This window comes from Hippopotamus amphibius, chromosome 11 (assembly GCF_030028045.1).
Source record: "Hippopotamus amphibius kiboko isolate mHipAmp2 chromosome 11, mHipAmp2.hap2, whole genome shotgun sequence".
Lineage (NCBI taxonomy): Eukaryota > Metazoa > Chordata > Mammalia > Artiodactyla > Hippopotamidae > Hippopotamus > Hippopotamus amphibius.
Genome location: NC_080196.1, coordinates 32,574,034 through 32,591,140, shown reverse-complemented (window position 1 = coordinate 32,591,140; position 17,107 = coordinate 32,574,034). Strand labels below are relative to the sequence as shown.

At 41.7% G+C, this 17,107-nt stretch overlaps 1 protein-coding gene across 3 annotated transcripts in view; it reads left to right on the top strand.

Annotated features, from left to right (window-relative positions):
• Window positions 1-17,107, top strand: part of RUNX2 (RUNX family transcription factor 2) — a 120,698-nt gene that overhangs the window by 80,630 nt on the left and 22,961 nt on the right. For all 3 annotated transcript variants that reach the window (XM_057699370.1, XM_057699369.1, XM_057699367.1), the window contains one exon: window positions 7,617-7,778. In XM_057699370.1, coding sequence (XP_057555353.1) covers window positions 7,617-7,778 — 162 coding nt within the window. The remainder of the gene's footprint in view (window positions 1-7,616; window positions 7,779-17,107) is intronic.

The window sequence follows — 17,107 nt, the reverse complement described above, 5'->3', positions numbered from 1 at the left end:
CCCATCTCTGCGTGAGGTTCAGCACCGTGTCCAAGGTGTGCCCTGTTGCGAGTGGTTCTTAGGAAAGCAGCCCTTCGTTCACACTCACATGTGTCTAACCAGTGTTTACAAAGGGGGCTTGTTAACAGCAACCACTGAGTTTCCACGTGTACCTTTTCCTGGGCCCTTTTAAATCTCTCTGCCTGCTCTGCTGTCCCCATTCAAATGTATTCATTTGGACTTGTACCTGTTCTCCTGCTGTCGGTTCTTTTTCCTCCAGTGCCTTTTCCCCCTCCTGCTTCCTCTCGTATTATGACCCCAAGTGTTCAGAGTTCAAGTATGCAGACATGAAATTTAGTTTCTCAGTCATTTGAAAGTCTGGATACTCTTAGAGTCTATGACTCTTTTTTTTTTAAAGATTTATTTTTGTTGGAGCATGGTTGCTTTACGATGTTGTGTTAGCCTCCACTGCACGACAAAATGAGCCAGCCATACACATACAGATGTCCCCTCCCTTTTGGACTTCGCTCCCATTTAGGTGGAATTTCCTGTGCTATACAGTATGTTCCCATCAGTTGTCTATTTTATACACAGTATCAATAACGTATTGTCAATCCCAGTCTCCCAATTCCTCCCTCCCCCCCCCCCCTTCTCCTTGGTATCCATACATTTGTTCTCTACATCTATTTAGAGCCCATGACTCTTTACAAATCATTTTAGGAGATGCATGGCCCTGCTTCCTTTTTCCTGTACCCATAATTGAACTTCAGAAGCTGTGGTCCAACTCAAAGGAGAGAGCTTGCTTTCCTCCTATCCACATTTTAAATAAATGATTGTCTTCATTTTTGCCTGGTGCAAAGACCACTTGAGATGTGTGAACCACTTCTCCCCCAAGTAGCATCAGTTTTTGTGCATCTCCTGGGTATGTTGCCTTCTGTACTTTGATGTTTTGGGGTCTATAGGATGGAAAGCAGATGTGCCCAATCTCCAAATAGCCTAAGCTGAAGGAACACCACCCTAGAAGGAGATCTTATAAAATCCATGCTGACACTGGTGCCCCATGGTTCATGTCTATCTTTAGAGCTTTTTAAAAAACACAGGTATGTGCTCTGAACATTTTGGAATTACTCGTTTTATATATGTTAGGCTTATTTTCCCCACCTGCTTATGTGAGCTTATTTTTTAAAAAATTTTTATTTATTTATTTAGCTGCACTGTGTCTTAGTTCTGGCAGGTAAACTCTAATTGTGACATGTGGGCTCTAGTTCCCTGACCAGGGATCGAACCTGCGCCCCCTGCATTGCGGGTGGGGAGTGGTAGCCACTGGACCACCAAGGAAGTCCCCCTTCTGTAAGCTTTTGCATGGCAAGAAATGTCTTTTGTTTCTTATCTGTCTCTAAGACCATCGCACTGCCATGTAGGCAAACAGAAGCTGTTCGTCACAATAAAAATGGACAGTTTGCTGACTCACCAGAGTAGCGTGTTAAAAGCCCTGTTAAGGTGGCAGTAATGACTATTGGTACTTTGTAGGTGAGAAAGGGACAGCTGAATAAGAACCTTGCTCTCTCCTTAGTGTAGAGTTGGGAGAGAAAGTGCAAAGTGTATGCAGGCCCCTGGACTTCAGGTGTCTTTTTATTTTTTTTAATTAAAAAAAATTTTTTTTTTAACTTTTATACACTTTTTAAAGGTTACTTTCCATTTACAGTTATTATAGTATATTGGCTCTATTCCCTTTGTGGTACAAAACATCTTTGAGCCTATCTTACAGCCAATAGTTTGTGCCTCTATTGTGTCTTTTTAAAATTCGTCCAACAGATGTTGATACTGTGTTCTTTTTTTTATGTATATAGTTTTATTTTATTTTTATTTATTTATTTATTGGCTGTGTTGGGTCTTCATTGTTGCACATGGGCTTTCTCTAGTTGGCGGTGAGCAGGGCTACTCTTTGTTGTAGTGCACGGGCTTATCGTTGTGGTGGCTTCTCTTGTTACAGGGCATGGGCTCTAGGTGCACGAGCTTCAGTAGTGTGGCATGTGGGCTCTAGAGTGCAGGCTCAGTAGTTGTGGCGCATGGGCTTCGTTGCTCTGCAACATATGGGATCTTCCAGGGCTCGAATCTGTGTCCCCTGCATTGGCAGGTGGACTCCTACCCACTGCGCCACCAGGGAAGTCCCGAGTGACTGGTTCGTTTTTATTTAACCTGAACTCTTAGTAGCTAGCCTTGGTCTACAGTTTCTTGCAGAAGTGTGCAGCTGTAGATCTGAGGTGTCCAATCACTAGCCTGACCTCAGAAGCCTGGTGCTGGTTCCTAGCACGCGTTTCCGGTTAGCCTGGGAGCTGTGTTCTCCTCGGTGTCATCCCCGGCGCTTCCAGGAGCTCTGCTCTGCCCTGGGTCTTCTGCTTCTTTCTCTCCTGTCCTTCTTAGTTGTCATCAGTCATATCCTGCTGTGAGCACCGCAGCCCATTGTGTAGGGAAGGCCTGATTTTCTCTCTCAAGTTAATGTTACAGGTCAGACATGGTTATGACTTTCCTTTAAGCCCCCTCCTCCCCCTTTTTAGGTGATAGGAGGGAAGTTTGGGGAGAAATAGGGGTGGAGTCCTATTATAATGCTCCTGTGCTGTGTAGTATTTCAGGTTTCCTAAGCACGAAAGAGTATGTGCCCATAAAAAGACCAGCACCCAGGGTTTTGTTTTTAAATTGTCATAGCTGTATAAAGACTTCTGTCAGTGCTTTGAACTTCTAGAATACAGTAATAAAAATAATATCAATGCTGTTTCTGAAGATTGCCACAGAAAAATAATGAAATATCATTTTTAAAGCACCCTAAAACTATGTAAAGTTCAACAGCAGTTTTCATATCTTCTGGGAATGTCTGTGGAATAGAGTTCAGTTATTTTCTGAAAACTTGTGGGTGCTTGTAGGTAATTTCAGGTCACCCAGGATGTAATATCAAGGCGATGATTGGCACCTCTAGCCTCTGAGACCCAAAAATCAAGCATATTCTTATTTAGGTTGGAGTGGAAGGACAGGTTACTTCCCTCTGTGTTTCCACAGACTCGAAAGGATGAAACGTTCAGTACGACTCTGCATGGAGTAGAGGAAAGGAATACGTTACACTAGCCCCATGGGGCCCAAGGATGATGAAGGCAGTTTCTTGTTTGTTAATGGTTAGTTAGTAGTTTTGTCTCAGTGAGAGGCCCTATACTCACCCTTCCCTATTTAGTAACCTTAGGATTGACTGGCCATGCCTAAAAGCATCTGTCACCTGCTGTGACTCATCCAAGTTCAGAGTGACTCTCAGAAGTCTCAGGTTTCTTCAGGAAGCTGAATTCAGAAATCGTTTATGAGATCAGGTTAAGGTGACTTTCCTCTATTGTAAGCATTAATAATTGTCCACAACAAAGCAAATATGATGTAATCATATATTTATGATAAGATTACATTTTCTTAGTGATTGGGCATTTAGGAAGTCAAGATATTTTATAGCTTTTTTTTTTTCCACTTAAAGTTTGAAAAAACTTGAAGCGTACAATATTAGAAAAAACACTAACAGATTAGGATTTCTCAGTCTGGGAGAAGCTAAGACTAAGAAGAAACATAATTCAGGTTAAATGATTATAAATGGTATCAAAGCGACCAATGCAGACACAGTCTCCAAATAGTGGACTTCAAAATTACAGGAAGCTTTCTAAAAATGGCCCTTTGCTAGAATAAGAGGTTACAGGCTGGAAACATAAATACAGAATGAAGGCTCAGTAAAGTAGATGCTTTAACAGTGGTGAACATTTATTGGGCTCCTTCCATGTGCTAAGCTCTTTCCTACTTTACCTCATTTAATCTTTAAAACAACTTTAGGAGGGAGGTCTTCTTACTTATCCCCTTTATACACATTAGAAACCTTGATGTCAGGTAGGTTATGTAATTTGTCCAAGATCACACAGGCCAGACGGGGGGAGCTAGAACTGATGAGGCCTCGTTCACAGGGTATTAGAGAAGGCCTGGGGTGTTCGGAGACAATTACTTTTCTTTTTTTCTTTTTTAAGATTGCTGTTCCCTTTTAAAATTCCTTAGACTAGATCTAGTGAGCCCATATGGCAGTTCTTGTGTTTTATTTTTCTTTAGTAACTCTCTCCTTAAGTAGGTCATGTAGAATCTTAGGATGGTGACCTTGAAAGAGTGATCGGCTGGGCCTGCTGCCTGTCCTCTGAGAGAGAAAAAACAAAGAGAGATCTTCTCACTTGTTTAGGGATAATGAGAAGTTCTTTTTTGCTAATCTTGGATGTCTTCAGGAAGGACCTCTGTTCAAAGGAAGGCTGTCCTTTGATAGACTGTTCTAGGCTATATTCCGGCAGTCAGGAAGTTTAGTCAATGCTAAAACCTCACTGATACAAGTTCTTTTATAGTCTAAGGGGAAGTTAGAGAAGGATTAATTACTACTTCATTATAAAATTCTGTTAGCCACTCTGGGAGGTTCATGCAGTGGTTGTTTATTGAGCACCTACTGTGTGCCAGGTGTTATACTGAGTTGTGCCGAGTCTGATCTGGGAAATCTTCAAGACTAACACTAGACAATCCAGCCACCCTGGATAGTTCAGAGTCGGATTTTTAATTTTTTTGAATAGTGATGATCGGCCACTTGCTGTATGTGATTTAATCCTTCCGACACTCTCTGAGATGGTATTATCTTACCCATTTCACAGAGAAGGAAATTACAGTTCAGCAGCATTAAGAAGCACACCCCATGTCACACAGCAGGGCCTTGGCCACGTGGCATGAGCTTCTAGAGAGACTAATAATCATTTTCATATAGTACTTTACACTTAGCAAAAGGCTTTTACTTATATTATTTCATCTAATTCTTTAAACAAAACTGATACTCACTTTACAGATAGCAATAATCATGTCTCTTTTTTATATACTTAGTATGCGCCAAGAGTGTCAGATAATTTACCAGAGAAGGCCTAGTTCATGGAACGCTCACAAGAGCCCTAATAAGTGTCATGATTCCCACTTTCCAGATGAGCCATTGAGGCCCCAAAGTTTAAGTGACTTGCTCAGCAACGTGGGCAGCTGCGATTCAAGCCGAGGCTTGCCTGTCCAGCCAGCACACGTGAGCACTTTGCTGTGTTCACTGTACCGTGTTGCGCTGCCTCATTTTCCAAATGAGGACACGGAGGTTCAGAGAAGAGCCGACGGCATCCAGCTCGCAAACAGCAGATCCTCTCGTCAGAAAGCTCCCTTGTTTCCCCCTGCGCTGGGCTGCCTCTCCGCATGAGGAGAAACGAAAGGCTGTATCTTACATCCAAGCTGAATTCCCGCAGTCCTTCGTGATATGTCTAAACGTCAGTGGTTTTAGTCATTCTTTAGATGTCTTTGTACTTTTCCCCCACTTCTGGGCAGAGAGCCTTATACTGCCGGTAGCATGTTACATTAGAGGAACGGAGATACAGGTTAAACTACTTGCTCAGGAAGTCATCTGCTCATGTTAGATTAGAACTCAAATCCAAGTTCGAGTTCCGTGTGCCCCACTCATTTTGCTCTGTGGTTCTTGTCCTTTTTGTCTACTGAAAATGGTGCTTGAGAGAAGGCCTTGCCTTTGTGAGATTGCTTTCTGGTGCTGTAAAGAATGCATCTTTTTCCATCTGAAAATCATGTACCATTTATCTGTATAGTGAATTACCTTAATGGTTAAAGCAAGGAAGTATATTAGTATCAGTTACATAACCACTCACTGAGATTTAAAATGTTGCCAATCTGTATAATCTCAGCCTTGAACACTTTAAAGCACAAAAGTTCATTACTTTAATGATCAAGTATCCTTTAGATTTCTGAAGGAAAAGTTTCTGTTAACCATTTACAGTACTATACTTTTATTCAAATTGCAAACTCAGGTAAATGTTCCTTAAAATTGAGTTGGGTGAAATTTTTCTATACATCTGTTGATATGGTAAACATTAGATACATATCCAGATGTATTTTAATTATTTTGACTCAAGAAAAATATGTCCTATTTAGTCCTTAAATAAATTGTTTCTGAATTGAACAAATAAACAAGAAATAGCTGAAACTAAAATGGAGAGGCTTTAAAAGAGGAATCATCTCAGAAAAACGCACGTTTTGTTACACTCACTTTTATTTGTAGAGATGAACCTGAATTGACTTAAATATATTTATAGTTTTTCAAAATTGAGCCTTTCATTTTCAGAGGCTGATAGGTGATATAGGAATAATTTAAAAGTTAAACCTATTCCAAATGTATTTACTCCAGTTCAGATGTATTTTAACCACGGAACTATCCCCGTGTCGCCAAGAGTTTTTTTTTAAAAGACAAGAATTAATACTTACCGAGTGCCTCCTATGCTAACCCTCTCTACATAGTTTTCTCATGCAATTCCCACATCCCTGTGATTCACCCCCTTTTACAGGTGAGGAAGCTCAGGTTCAGAATCACTGAGTAAAGTAACCCAAGATCACACAGCTAGAAAATAGAAGTCTCAGATCTTGAACCAAATTCTGCACATTCCAAAGTCCATGGCTATTCTAATATACAAAGCCGTCTTGAGAACAGCCTGGTATATTAGAATGTTTAAAACGTAAAAAATGTAAAGGTAGTGAAAAAAAATTTTTAAAGGGGAATTTGCTTATGATTCTCTTTGTACCTCCAAGAAACTCCATCGAGATACATCAAAAGGTATTGCTAATTCTCAGCAGTTCACTCTAACCAGCTAGTAGCCCATTATTTCTATTATAGTGACTGTAGGTAACACTAGGCTACATTCCAAACATGTGACATCTTTTAAACAGATTCCAGTAGGATTAAAGACATTTCCCTGTTGTGTTTTGGATCATTTTCTTGCTGTCAGAAACTCAGGTGCTTAACATTGAAACTAGATGGTGGTGAAGCTTTTCAGTTCCTAGTTGGCCTTGAAATTGTTTTGTCTTTTTCTTAAAGGTTATTTTCTGGGGTAGCTTTAGCATGAGAATAACATAACTGGCTCTCCTCTTTCCGATCCTGCTTCCACGCTGCTCCCTGTATGCTCCTCTCTACCCCAGCCTCCTAGTCCCCAGGCTGGGAAGGGCCACCCCGTTGACCTGCCTGGAAAGAAAGTAGACTGTGCTAAAATCATGGAATCATGCACTTTAAAAACCAAAAAGCACGTCTGAAAGATAGAGGCTGGATGTGCAGCAGTAAAAGGCACAGTCTACCTGCCCTTTAATCAAGTAAATTGTTCCAAAATTTTCTAACATTTTTAAGAAAGAAATAAATAATACGTGTTCATTGGAGTAGTATTAAAAAATACAGGAAATACAGAAAATAAATAAAATAGATTTCAAGTTTGTGAAGATAACCAAAGCAGATTGTTTTCTAAATGACTGTTAGGCTTTCCAAATAGAAATATTTACGTGAGAGAGAGACAAATAGCCCTTATGCACGATCCATTTTGTTACTTTCATAGAGACTCAAAGTCTAGAAAGCTCTGTGCTCTATGGGGCCTGCAAGGGTGGGGTTGTGGGAAATAAATCATCGTTGTGTATTCTGATGGTTTTTTTCCCTGCTTTATCTTTTCTAAGTTTGGGGTTGCATGTTCGAAGGCCACGGCGGCTGGTATGCTAAAGATTTTTCTTCTTTTCCCCAGACCCCAGGCAGGCGCAGTCTTCCCCACCATGGTCCTATGACCAGTCCTACCCCTCGTACCTGAGCCAGATGACGCCCCCGTCCATCCACTCCACCACCCCGCTGTCCTCCACACGGGGCACCGGGCTGCCCGCCATCACCGATGTGCCCAGGCGCATTTCAGGTAAAGACCACACTTGAACTCAGAACTCACTCCGGTGCACGGGTGGGGTTGGGGGCTGCAGGATGGGCCCAAGCTGTCCCAGCTACACTCACAGTAACTCTCCGTCAAAGGCATGTGGACAAGGGTCTGACAGCTGCAAACCAGGTCTTCTGAGTTATGGGGCTATCGAGTGCTTGAACTTAAATTGAAGTCAAGAGACTGAAACTCCACCGGAGACGGCATCGTTGTCTAAGATGACACTCAAGTGCCCCCCAGTTTCAGTCCCGCTGCACTGCATCCCCTTTGGCTGGCTCTGTCTCCTAACTGGGGCCTTCTCCTGAGGGTCTTGCACCAGGCCTTCCTCTGCTTGCATTCCTTTCTGCTTCTAACAGCTGCCAGAAAGCCAAATTACAGTCTGAGGGCCCAGCCCTCCGTTCCTAGAGGCTCTGAAGTCCCGGGAGTCCCAGGTAGCCAGTTCCGAGAGAGAGCGTCTGCAAACTTCAGATCCTTGTCACACATGTGTCACTCCCTGTGCAGTGGGGGCTGCGAGAGTCTGAAAAGGCCACGTGTGGCCTCTGAGTGGCCAACTCGAGACCGAGGCGACCTCTCCATGAATCCCACAGCTCACTGCCCTTGCTGTCAGCCTGGCAGCCCGGGGGGCTCACACACCCCCTCTTGCAAAGGCACCACAAAACTGTGACTCACGGTGGCCGTGTGTGTGATCAGCATCCTGGCCGCCCCTTGTCTCTCACGGAGAATTCTTCCCAGGGAGCCAGAGAGCATCCACGAAGATGTCACACTGACAAGTGGGGGAAAGTGAAAGGCTGTCAGCCAACCATATGAGTTCTGTGAATAAGAAAAAAAAAAAAATCTGTCATCCACACCCCCCCCCCACATCCAGATTGCAGCCCTGCCCCCATCAGTACAGAAGCAGCCCCCTCCAGAAGCACACACAGTTGGATCCTCTATTTGTCAGACACTCTTCTCAGCGTTCGGGCTCCGTGCACCTGTTTGACTCCTGGCCAGGTTAATGCCTTTCTTTCTTTCTCTTTGTGTCTCTGTCTCTGTTTTCTCTCCCTCTCTCATTTTCTGCAAAGCTCGAAGCCGGTACTCACTCCGCTGAGCTGCACCACTGGCAAGCTGACGGGCCACCAGCAGGCTTGCAGGTTGTGATTAGCTCAGACTCCTTTATTTCTTTCAACTTGGGAGGAGGGAAGGCTTTGTTTCTCAAGCGAATATCAGGAAAGGGCTCTCTGGTCCTAATGCCTTCACATTTTCTGCCACAGACGGACTCCCATAGGGGTGAGTAGGGAAAGAAGGGGTGGGGGAGGGAAACCTCAAGAGTCTTTGGAAAACCACGTGACCACGTTTCATTCCAACCGCTGTCATGATTGTCATGAATCACATGGTATTTACTGGGGAATTGTGCAGAGTAAAGAATTTTAGTGATCATTTCTCTTCACTGGAATGACTCCCTCCTATCAGCAAACATCAATTCATGACACAGGCAAGGATGAGGAAGGTGCAGGGGGATGAGAGGTACAGTGCTGATGTGGGATCGTAGGTGCAGTGTTGGATGGTGTTGAGTCACTTCTGGGCATTCCTTCTGTGTTTTAGACTGAGTCCGTTTTGTCTCTCTTGGGGCCAAGGTGACAGTTTGCCAGGACAGATTTAGGCAAACTTGCTTCTGTTTAGGGTCCTCTGGGGCTTCCGTCTGTCCAACCCTCTGTGGCTGAAGCAGATTTTGCTATTTGTCCTCTGGAGGTACCTGGAGGAAAAAAAAACACCTCAGGGAGTGATTGCAGCTTTAGAGACACTCATCTCCAGCATTTTCTTCCTGAGGTGTGTTTGCATATGAGTTCAATGGGAAAACCATTAAAAATAGCACTGAAAAAAATGCTGCATAAATGGCATTTTATCATTTACGTGCGTAATACGGAACAGCCAGATTATTTGGAGGCAATTTACTGATAATTACTTAAAACATTTCCATAAACGAACACGACACAGCTTTTGTCATTCACGGTGGAGACAGAACCCGGTTAATTATCCAGCCGTATATTGATCTGAGGCCAGTGGTAGGAACGGGCCTCTGCTTTAAACTAGTTTAAAACTGAGTTTAGTCCAGTTTTTTCCTCCCACCCCAGACATCTCTATGAGTTGTTCCTGGCAGAGTAACATGGTGCCAGGGTGGGAGGTTCTGTATAAACATTAACGTGAAGAGAACAGAAAATCCCTCTTGTCAGCATGTAGGGAAGCAGGAAGAAAGAACTAGAAGTGGACTGTCAGGGAACCGGAGGAGCCCTGCTCTCCCTGACCTTGCTTTTGGGTGTGGGGCTGTGTCCGCACCCCAGAATGCTCCCTGGTGGACTCGGGGACCAAGTCGTCTGGAGTGAGCCCCATTTTCAGTTCCCTGGGGACCAGACGTAGGCCACTCCTTGGAGAGGAGCCTGTCTCATAGGTTCTCAGGTACCAAGCTGCGTACTTTCTGTCTTAATATTTATTATCCCCCTCAATATCTAAAGATGTCCCTAAATTCTAAGATGCTATGTCTCTGTAACATGGACAGCTAAAATATTAACCTCTGCCTCCATCTCCAAGCAGTCCTGTGTTCACCTTTTTTGAGATGCTTTCCAGAACAGTTCCTGTTTTTTTGTGTAGAGAAATCAGTTTTCATCTCCCTATGTGAAGGGATACACAAAACATTCTCATATGATCTTGGGTGAGAGAGAATAAAATTCCTTACTTATACAGTAGGATTGGAGGTTCAGACCCACATTTGAAGCCTCATTCATACATATATCAGGCAAGTTTCTAACTTCTTGGAAACTTAGTTTTATTATTTGTAAAACAGGGATATAATATTTACCTCTTGGGGTTCCTGTGAGGATTAAATGTGATGCTTTGTGTAAAGCGCTCATGGCAGCCTGGCACACAATATGTGCTAAACAGATTGTAGCTGATCTTATGAAGCTAAAATTGTTTTGTAAAAATTGTATGTGTGTATATAATTTGCAGGCAAGCCCTGGCTTAAATGAATCAGTAGATAAAAATCTAAACTTTTAAAGGGATTATTTGCTTTATAAAATGGATGGCCACAGAGTATATTTAAAATAGAAAACTCCATGAAATGTTTAAATATTTAAACGAGTTAACACTCATATGGCATTCATAAAGCACTTAGCACAGTGCCTAACACGTAGAAGGACCCAGTGAATGTTTGTCATTATTACTATTATTATTCCATAGACTTATCATGAATTTTTATAGAGCTAAAAGCAGTTGGGAGCCATTCACAAAAAGTCAATAAAACACTAAGAGAAAATAACTATTCAATTATAGTGTCAGAAAATAGAAAATGTTAAGTTACACTTACGTGTAACTAGGCATGCTAATGCTCTTTTCCAAGGGATCATAGGAATAAAAGCCACCAGAAAGATCTTTCAGAGAGAAATATTCCTAAAGAAATTCCATTTCATCCTAAAAGAGCACTGCAAAGAAAGACCATGATTTAATCTATTTAAAGACCTTCAGAGAATCCAATTTTATAACTTCTTTTTTTGGCATCCTTTCTTCTGAGTAATTTTTCAAGTGTGGCTATAAATGCTTGAACGTAATGAATTACGATCAATAATGACATTGATATCATGCCATATAGCTCCTATAGTCTCCCTCAAATCCTTTATGGAAGCAAGGAGTAAATAAAATAAGATGATAAAGATATATTACTAACAATCCCTATTGTATTGCAAAGAAAGATACAATCCTAGATATCTTGAAGTTCACAGGGACAGTTCAAAGATTCAGGAAATATCTCCTTAACCTTGAATTGCCTTCAGTATTATAACTAGAACAATAGCAGCAGTTGTATGTTTATGGATGAATAGTAAATTACTGTCATATAATTGACTAATAGGATCTACCTTATTGTATTGAGCTTAGTTCATATCCAGCCAAATTATAAAAAGCAAACAGAAACCGGTCTAGAGACGTCTTGCAGAAGCAGCCCTGTAGGGGTTGGTTCCCCTCCCCACAATATTACTATGATAAGTGTGGCCTTATCACATAACAGTCTGTGTTTAAGTAGCGCCCCCCAACCCCCAGAGACTTTATACATTGTCTCATTCCATCTTATATGATCCTCAAAGAATATTCACTATGCAGCGGTAGCTAAAGTTCTTTCTCACTGATTCTGTTAAAGAGCAAGGTGTATGGCAAGGCAAGCGAGGACCCTTGGCAGCAAACCAAACCACTGCACGGCTTCATCACTGTAATGCTATCGCCCACGGCATTTTTGATGTTCAAAGCACTTGGGAGGCTTAACACAAAGATTGTAACGACTTTTCTGGAGCTTATTAGGACATACCATGTAGATAAATAATTACTGACTTTCAAAATGTATTTCATGTAATCATGCTCTTAGGAAAAGAAGCACAGCTGTTTATTGAGTCTTATTCTTTGACTTGCGGGTCAGAGGATGAGCTATTGTTAGTCTCCGAGCGGAGACTGTACGTAGGGTTATTCACTGCAGGTAACTCCTCCCTGTCCCATGCATCTGAAGTATCTCAGAGTAACCTAAGTCTGTACCGCTCTTCGGCATACACGAGGTGGAAGGGGTTTATACAGGCTTTTTTCTGTGGTTTTGGTCATTGTGCACACGGACCTCTCTGACCCTTTCTGGAGGTCTCTTAGAGACATAGGGTACGTGAATTAGAGATGCCAGGCCATACAGGTTGTCTGCCTCAGGTACCCTGGGAGAGGCCAGCACAGGTTGTGTGGGTGACTTTTGTCTGCAACTGTAGGATTATTTTACACAAGACAGAGTTAAGAACTATAATCTTTTTGAAGATTTTTTTTTCTGTTTAAGCAAAGAGTCTTGAATTCTTTCTTTCAAGATATTTAAATATCAACAAATCCCACTTAATCAATTACACAGGACTATTAAAGATGTCTCCATTTTTATGACTCTTAGTCGCTAAGCTGTAATATTTCCAAAGGTTAGCAGAATAGGGATTAGTCTAATAAACAAAGTTCCTAAGAATTATTTTATTACTACCATGAAATCTAGAAATTGCTGTGGAAAAAAGTCCATTTGATCACTCAAGGTCTATTGGGAGGATTGTTTCATGTCATCTCAAAGCTGGCGGTGTTTGATGTAGTTCATTTTTAAATGTCCCTTAGAGCCGAGTTTCTGTCAGTTCGCCTGGTTGAGGGTTTGAAACCAGCAGCTTCAGTAACGTGCCGACTATATGTGGACATTAATTTTAGCAGGGCCACTCTTAACTCACAGGAGGGAGTGACGCCTTAAGACAGGTTAAAAGGAAAACTCCAGCAATTAATACTAATAAACCAGAAAGTTAAAGCAACTATAATAAAACAAAAGACCATCTACTTTTTACTGCAGAACCATGCCTTTATTAAGACCCACCTGTTTGGTAGACACACCTTTGCCATCGCAGCCACGGGCAAGTAATTAAGTTTAACAAGAGCCACTCTTATTTTGAAGAAGTTCTCTGTTTAAAGCCACAGAGGGGGAAGTTGTTAAATTTAATGGACCCTAAACAAAGGCAAGCCCTGTGTTACCAGCTGAATATTCAATATTCTGCCCTGTAATATGGACTGTGATTGGTTGGGTTATTTTTGCATTCTGTAAGTTGAAATTCATCTTGCTTTCTTTAGAAATAGGCGATTTTCTGACACGAGCAGAGGATATTTTTATCTTACTGCTGTAGGCCCAGTTTCCAGGGCATACCTGGACCTCAGTTGAGCATAACTTTTGAGTTACTGCTGCTGAGGACACAAGAAGTGGTTTCCATCCCTATGAGATCAGTTGGGGGTAGTTGACCCAGCCCACAAAGTTGACTAAATGTGGTTGTATGACTAGTTACTGTGATTTGTAGCTAGCCTGAGCTACCAAAGCACAGAATGAAACCTGTGTACACGATTCGACTCTGACTTTATACGTGGATCTTGTCAGTTGTTTTTGTGAGGATTTATTTTTGATACGGGTATAACCACCCACACATGGAGAAAAGATTCAGTAAATGAAGGCAATCCTGCTTACGGGGGAATGGCAAAGACATGGTTATACATTTTATTGAAAGATTTGCTGTAATCCCTTTCTTTTCATAGAAGAAAGCTTGGGAGCTTGAACCTAACTTCACCAAAAGTATTAAAGTTAATTTTCGAATGGCACAGTGGCTTCTGTGGTTCCCTGGGATCCAAGAAGAGGATGCAGGCAACTGAACTGAGGGAACCTGAGTTTTAGTTTCATTGTCACTAAAGACTCTTTGCGCTCTTCTCAGACATGTCAATTAATATTTTGTGCCTCGATGGTCCCATGTAGCTGAATTACCCACAGTGGCCCAGCTACGTGTCTCAGAGGTTCTGCAGGGAGTACAATCATGTCTGTCCAGGGATTTGGTGTTCTTAGGACTCTTGGTAAAGAAAGCTTGCCTGACCTGATAAATGCTGGTGGAAGAACTATCTTACGTCATTAGCTTCAAAAAAGTAGAAACATACTAAATTAAATGAATGCTCTGTTTTTTAGAGCAGTTTTAGATGTACAGAAAAATTGAGCGTAAGGTGCAGACTTCCTATATCCCTCCCCTGCACCACCCCCACAGGCCGCTTTTTCTTGTTATTAACGTCTTGCATTTGTGTGGTACAACTGATGAGCCAGTACTGGTATATTATTATTAACTGAAGTCCATAGTCTACATTAGGGTTCACTCTTAGTGTCGTGTACTCTTGCGGATTTTGCCAAATGCATAGTGCCGTGTACCCACCATTACGGAGTCACACAGAATAGTTTCATTGCCCTGAACTGTTTCCTGTGTTCCACCAACTTGTCCCTCCCCACCTGCCCCCAGCCCCTGGCAACCACTCATCTTTGTCCTGTCTATATTTTTGCTGTTTCCAGGATATCATATCATTGTCCTCTTCAGTATGTAGCCTTTTCAGACTGGATTCTTTCACTTAGCGATGTGCATTTAAGGTTCCTCTATATCTTTTCATGGCTAGATAGCTCATTTCTTTTTAACCACTGAATGATATTCCATTGTAAGGATGTTATTAAATTTTTAAAAAACATCCCGACTGTTCTCCCTGCACCTATGAATACTACCTCCCCTTTTCCTTTTGTTACTGACTCAGTGATATTTCCTTTTGAAAGCATTCCATGCATTCCTGCCTGGAGGAACACTTCCTCCGTCTCAGCAGCTGTCACCAAATGGTCCAGATTATGATTTTCCTTGTCTTTGGCCCATTTTGAGTTAAATTTTTTTCTTTTGGTTTTGCCCATAGCAACATTTACCTTTATATGGTTGTTTCTATCAATTCAAGTACAGAACAGACCCAAGCTAAAAATAACAATCTATTTATGTTACGGATTAAGAACCGCCTCCCCAAATACTCAACGCTCCTAGGAAAAGGGTGCTCCTTTTCTCCTAAGAATGCCTGGCGGGCCTCAAGTATGCGGTGCTGTTCCACTCTTCCAGGCCAGCCCACTTCTCTGCGTTGGCCACACAGGGCCCGACTGATCCTTCTCAGGCATCCTTTTCCCAACCACCACTTTACTCCAAGTGAATCACTCTTTCATCCGTGTCTCATCTCCATACTTTGGACGCACCTCTATTTTGTATGTATCTTCCTTTAGTAATAATTTGATTACATGCCTTTCCCCTTTCGTAGGAGATAGGCTTCTCCAAGGACAGGACTATGTCTTACATATCCTTGAATCCTTATATCCTGGCACAGTTATTGGCACATAGTAGGTGCTCAGTAAATGTTTAATGGAACAACTATTAGCAGACAAGACAATAGGGAAAAAAAAGAAAGGGAAGATTGACATGTAGGAAAAAAATGGAAGAAGAAAGGGGAAAAGGAGAAAGGAGATTTTATTCACCTGGGACGACAAATAAAGGGCAAAGCAGGAGAAGCTTTCGTGGCTGATAAGGACAGGAAATAGCACAGTAAGAGTGTGCATGGGCAGTGTGTATTTTTATCTCCAAGTCTCTTTGCAATGTGTTTCACATTTAGAACACATATCGAGACTGCATCTGTTTCCAGTACTTACTGCTAACAGTTAGTAATCATGCCAAAACATACTTTAGGTCCAGCTTGAAACCAAATGATCAAATAGAGTTTTTGATTTCTAATTTAGAGTCTGACATTAATTATGGCCGTCATGTAATAAAGTGTCAAAGTCTTTTTTGAGAAAACGATAGAAATCATATTAACGAAGCCATAAACTGAAGCAAAACTATTCCTCTGAAACAAAGCAAGAGATCTGGTTTGGACAACTATCATTTCTCACGAAGTCTTATCTTCTGAATTTCTCCTGTTCTCTCCCATTCTTCCCCTGCCTTTTAAACTCTTGCTGTACGATGGGGTTTTGTGACATCACCTCACTGTCCTGGTCAGTGGTCTCTGGACAAACGACACTTTCTCAGGGGCCCTCTTAATGCCTGTCATCCGGGACCAAACTCCTTCATTCTTGGCCCCTGTTGGTGCCAGCTAAAGTGGCCTTGGTTCTTTGGTGACCATGTTACACTGTTTTCTCATATTTGCCACTTTCTATCAAGCTGCATTTCTCTCATTTTTTACTTTTGCAGTTTTTTCCTTAGCTCGAAGTATGGAAATTTATATTTATTCCTGTTAGGTTTTTCTCTTATTTCATTCAGGTAATAGTTTCTGCCTGTCGACAATTTTGGATTTTTATAAATGTCACCCAATATATTAGTAGTCTCTTGCTTTCTTTCCTACCTGAGGTGTCTTTCCTCAATTCATTTCAACTATTTCACGTTGGCTCAACAAATACTTGGTACATGACTTAAAATGTGCTTAGGCAGGCAATGATTAAAAATGAAATAGAAGACGTCATCTCTGCCTTCAGGAAGGTTTCGGTCTCATTTAGAAGACGTGATGGGAATATGACATGGTTACATTATGATACCAGCCTGCATGGATGCCAGCATATGCAACAAATGCTCAGCATTTTAGTGAAAGGAGATCTCTTTTGCCCCCTGCATAAACTCAAAGTCTTCTCCTTTAGGGAAAAAAAAAAAATATCAGTTCCATTCTTCTCAGATTATATTTCTACTCTGAATTGCTTCAACAATTACATTTTTAGCTGAAAAAAATTATACTTGTTGACATGTGTGGTTTCATAATGTTTCTCAAGATATGACAAAAATATATAAGATCTTGTCTTTTCCCAGCTAGATTGAAGGTTCCCCTAGGCCAAGGGCCTAGCCTTGTAATCCTTTGCTATCTCTCCAAGACTTCAACTAGATTGAAAGCTCCCCTTAGGCCAAGGACCCGGCTTCTTAATCCTTTGCTACCTCTGT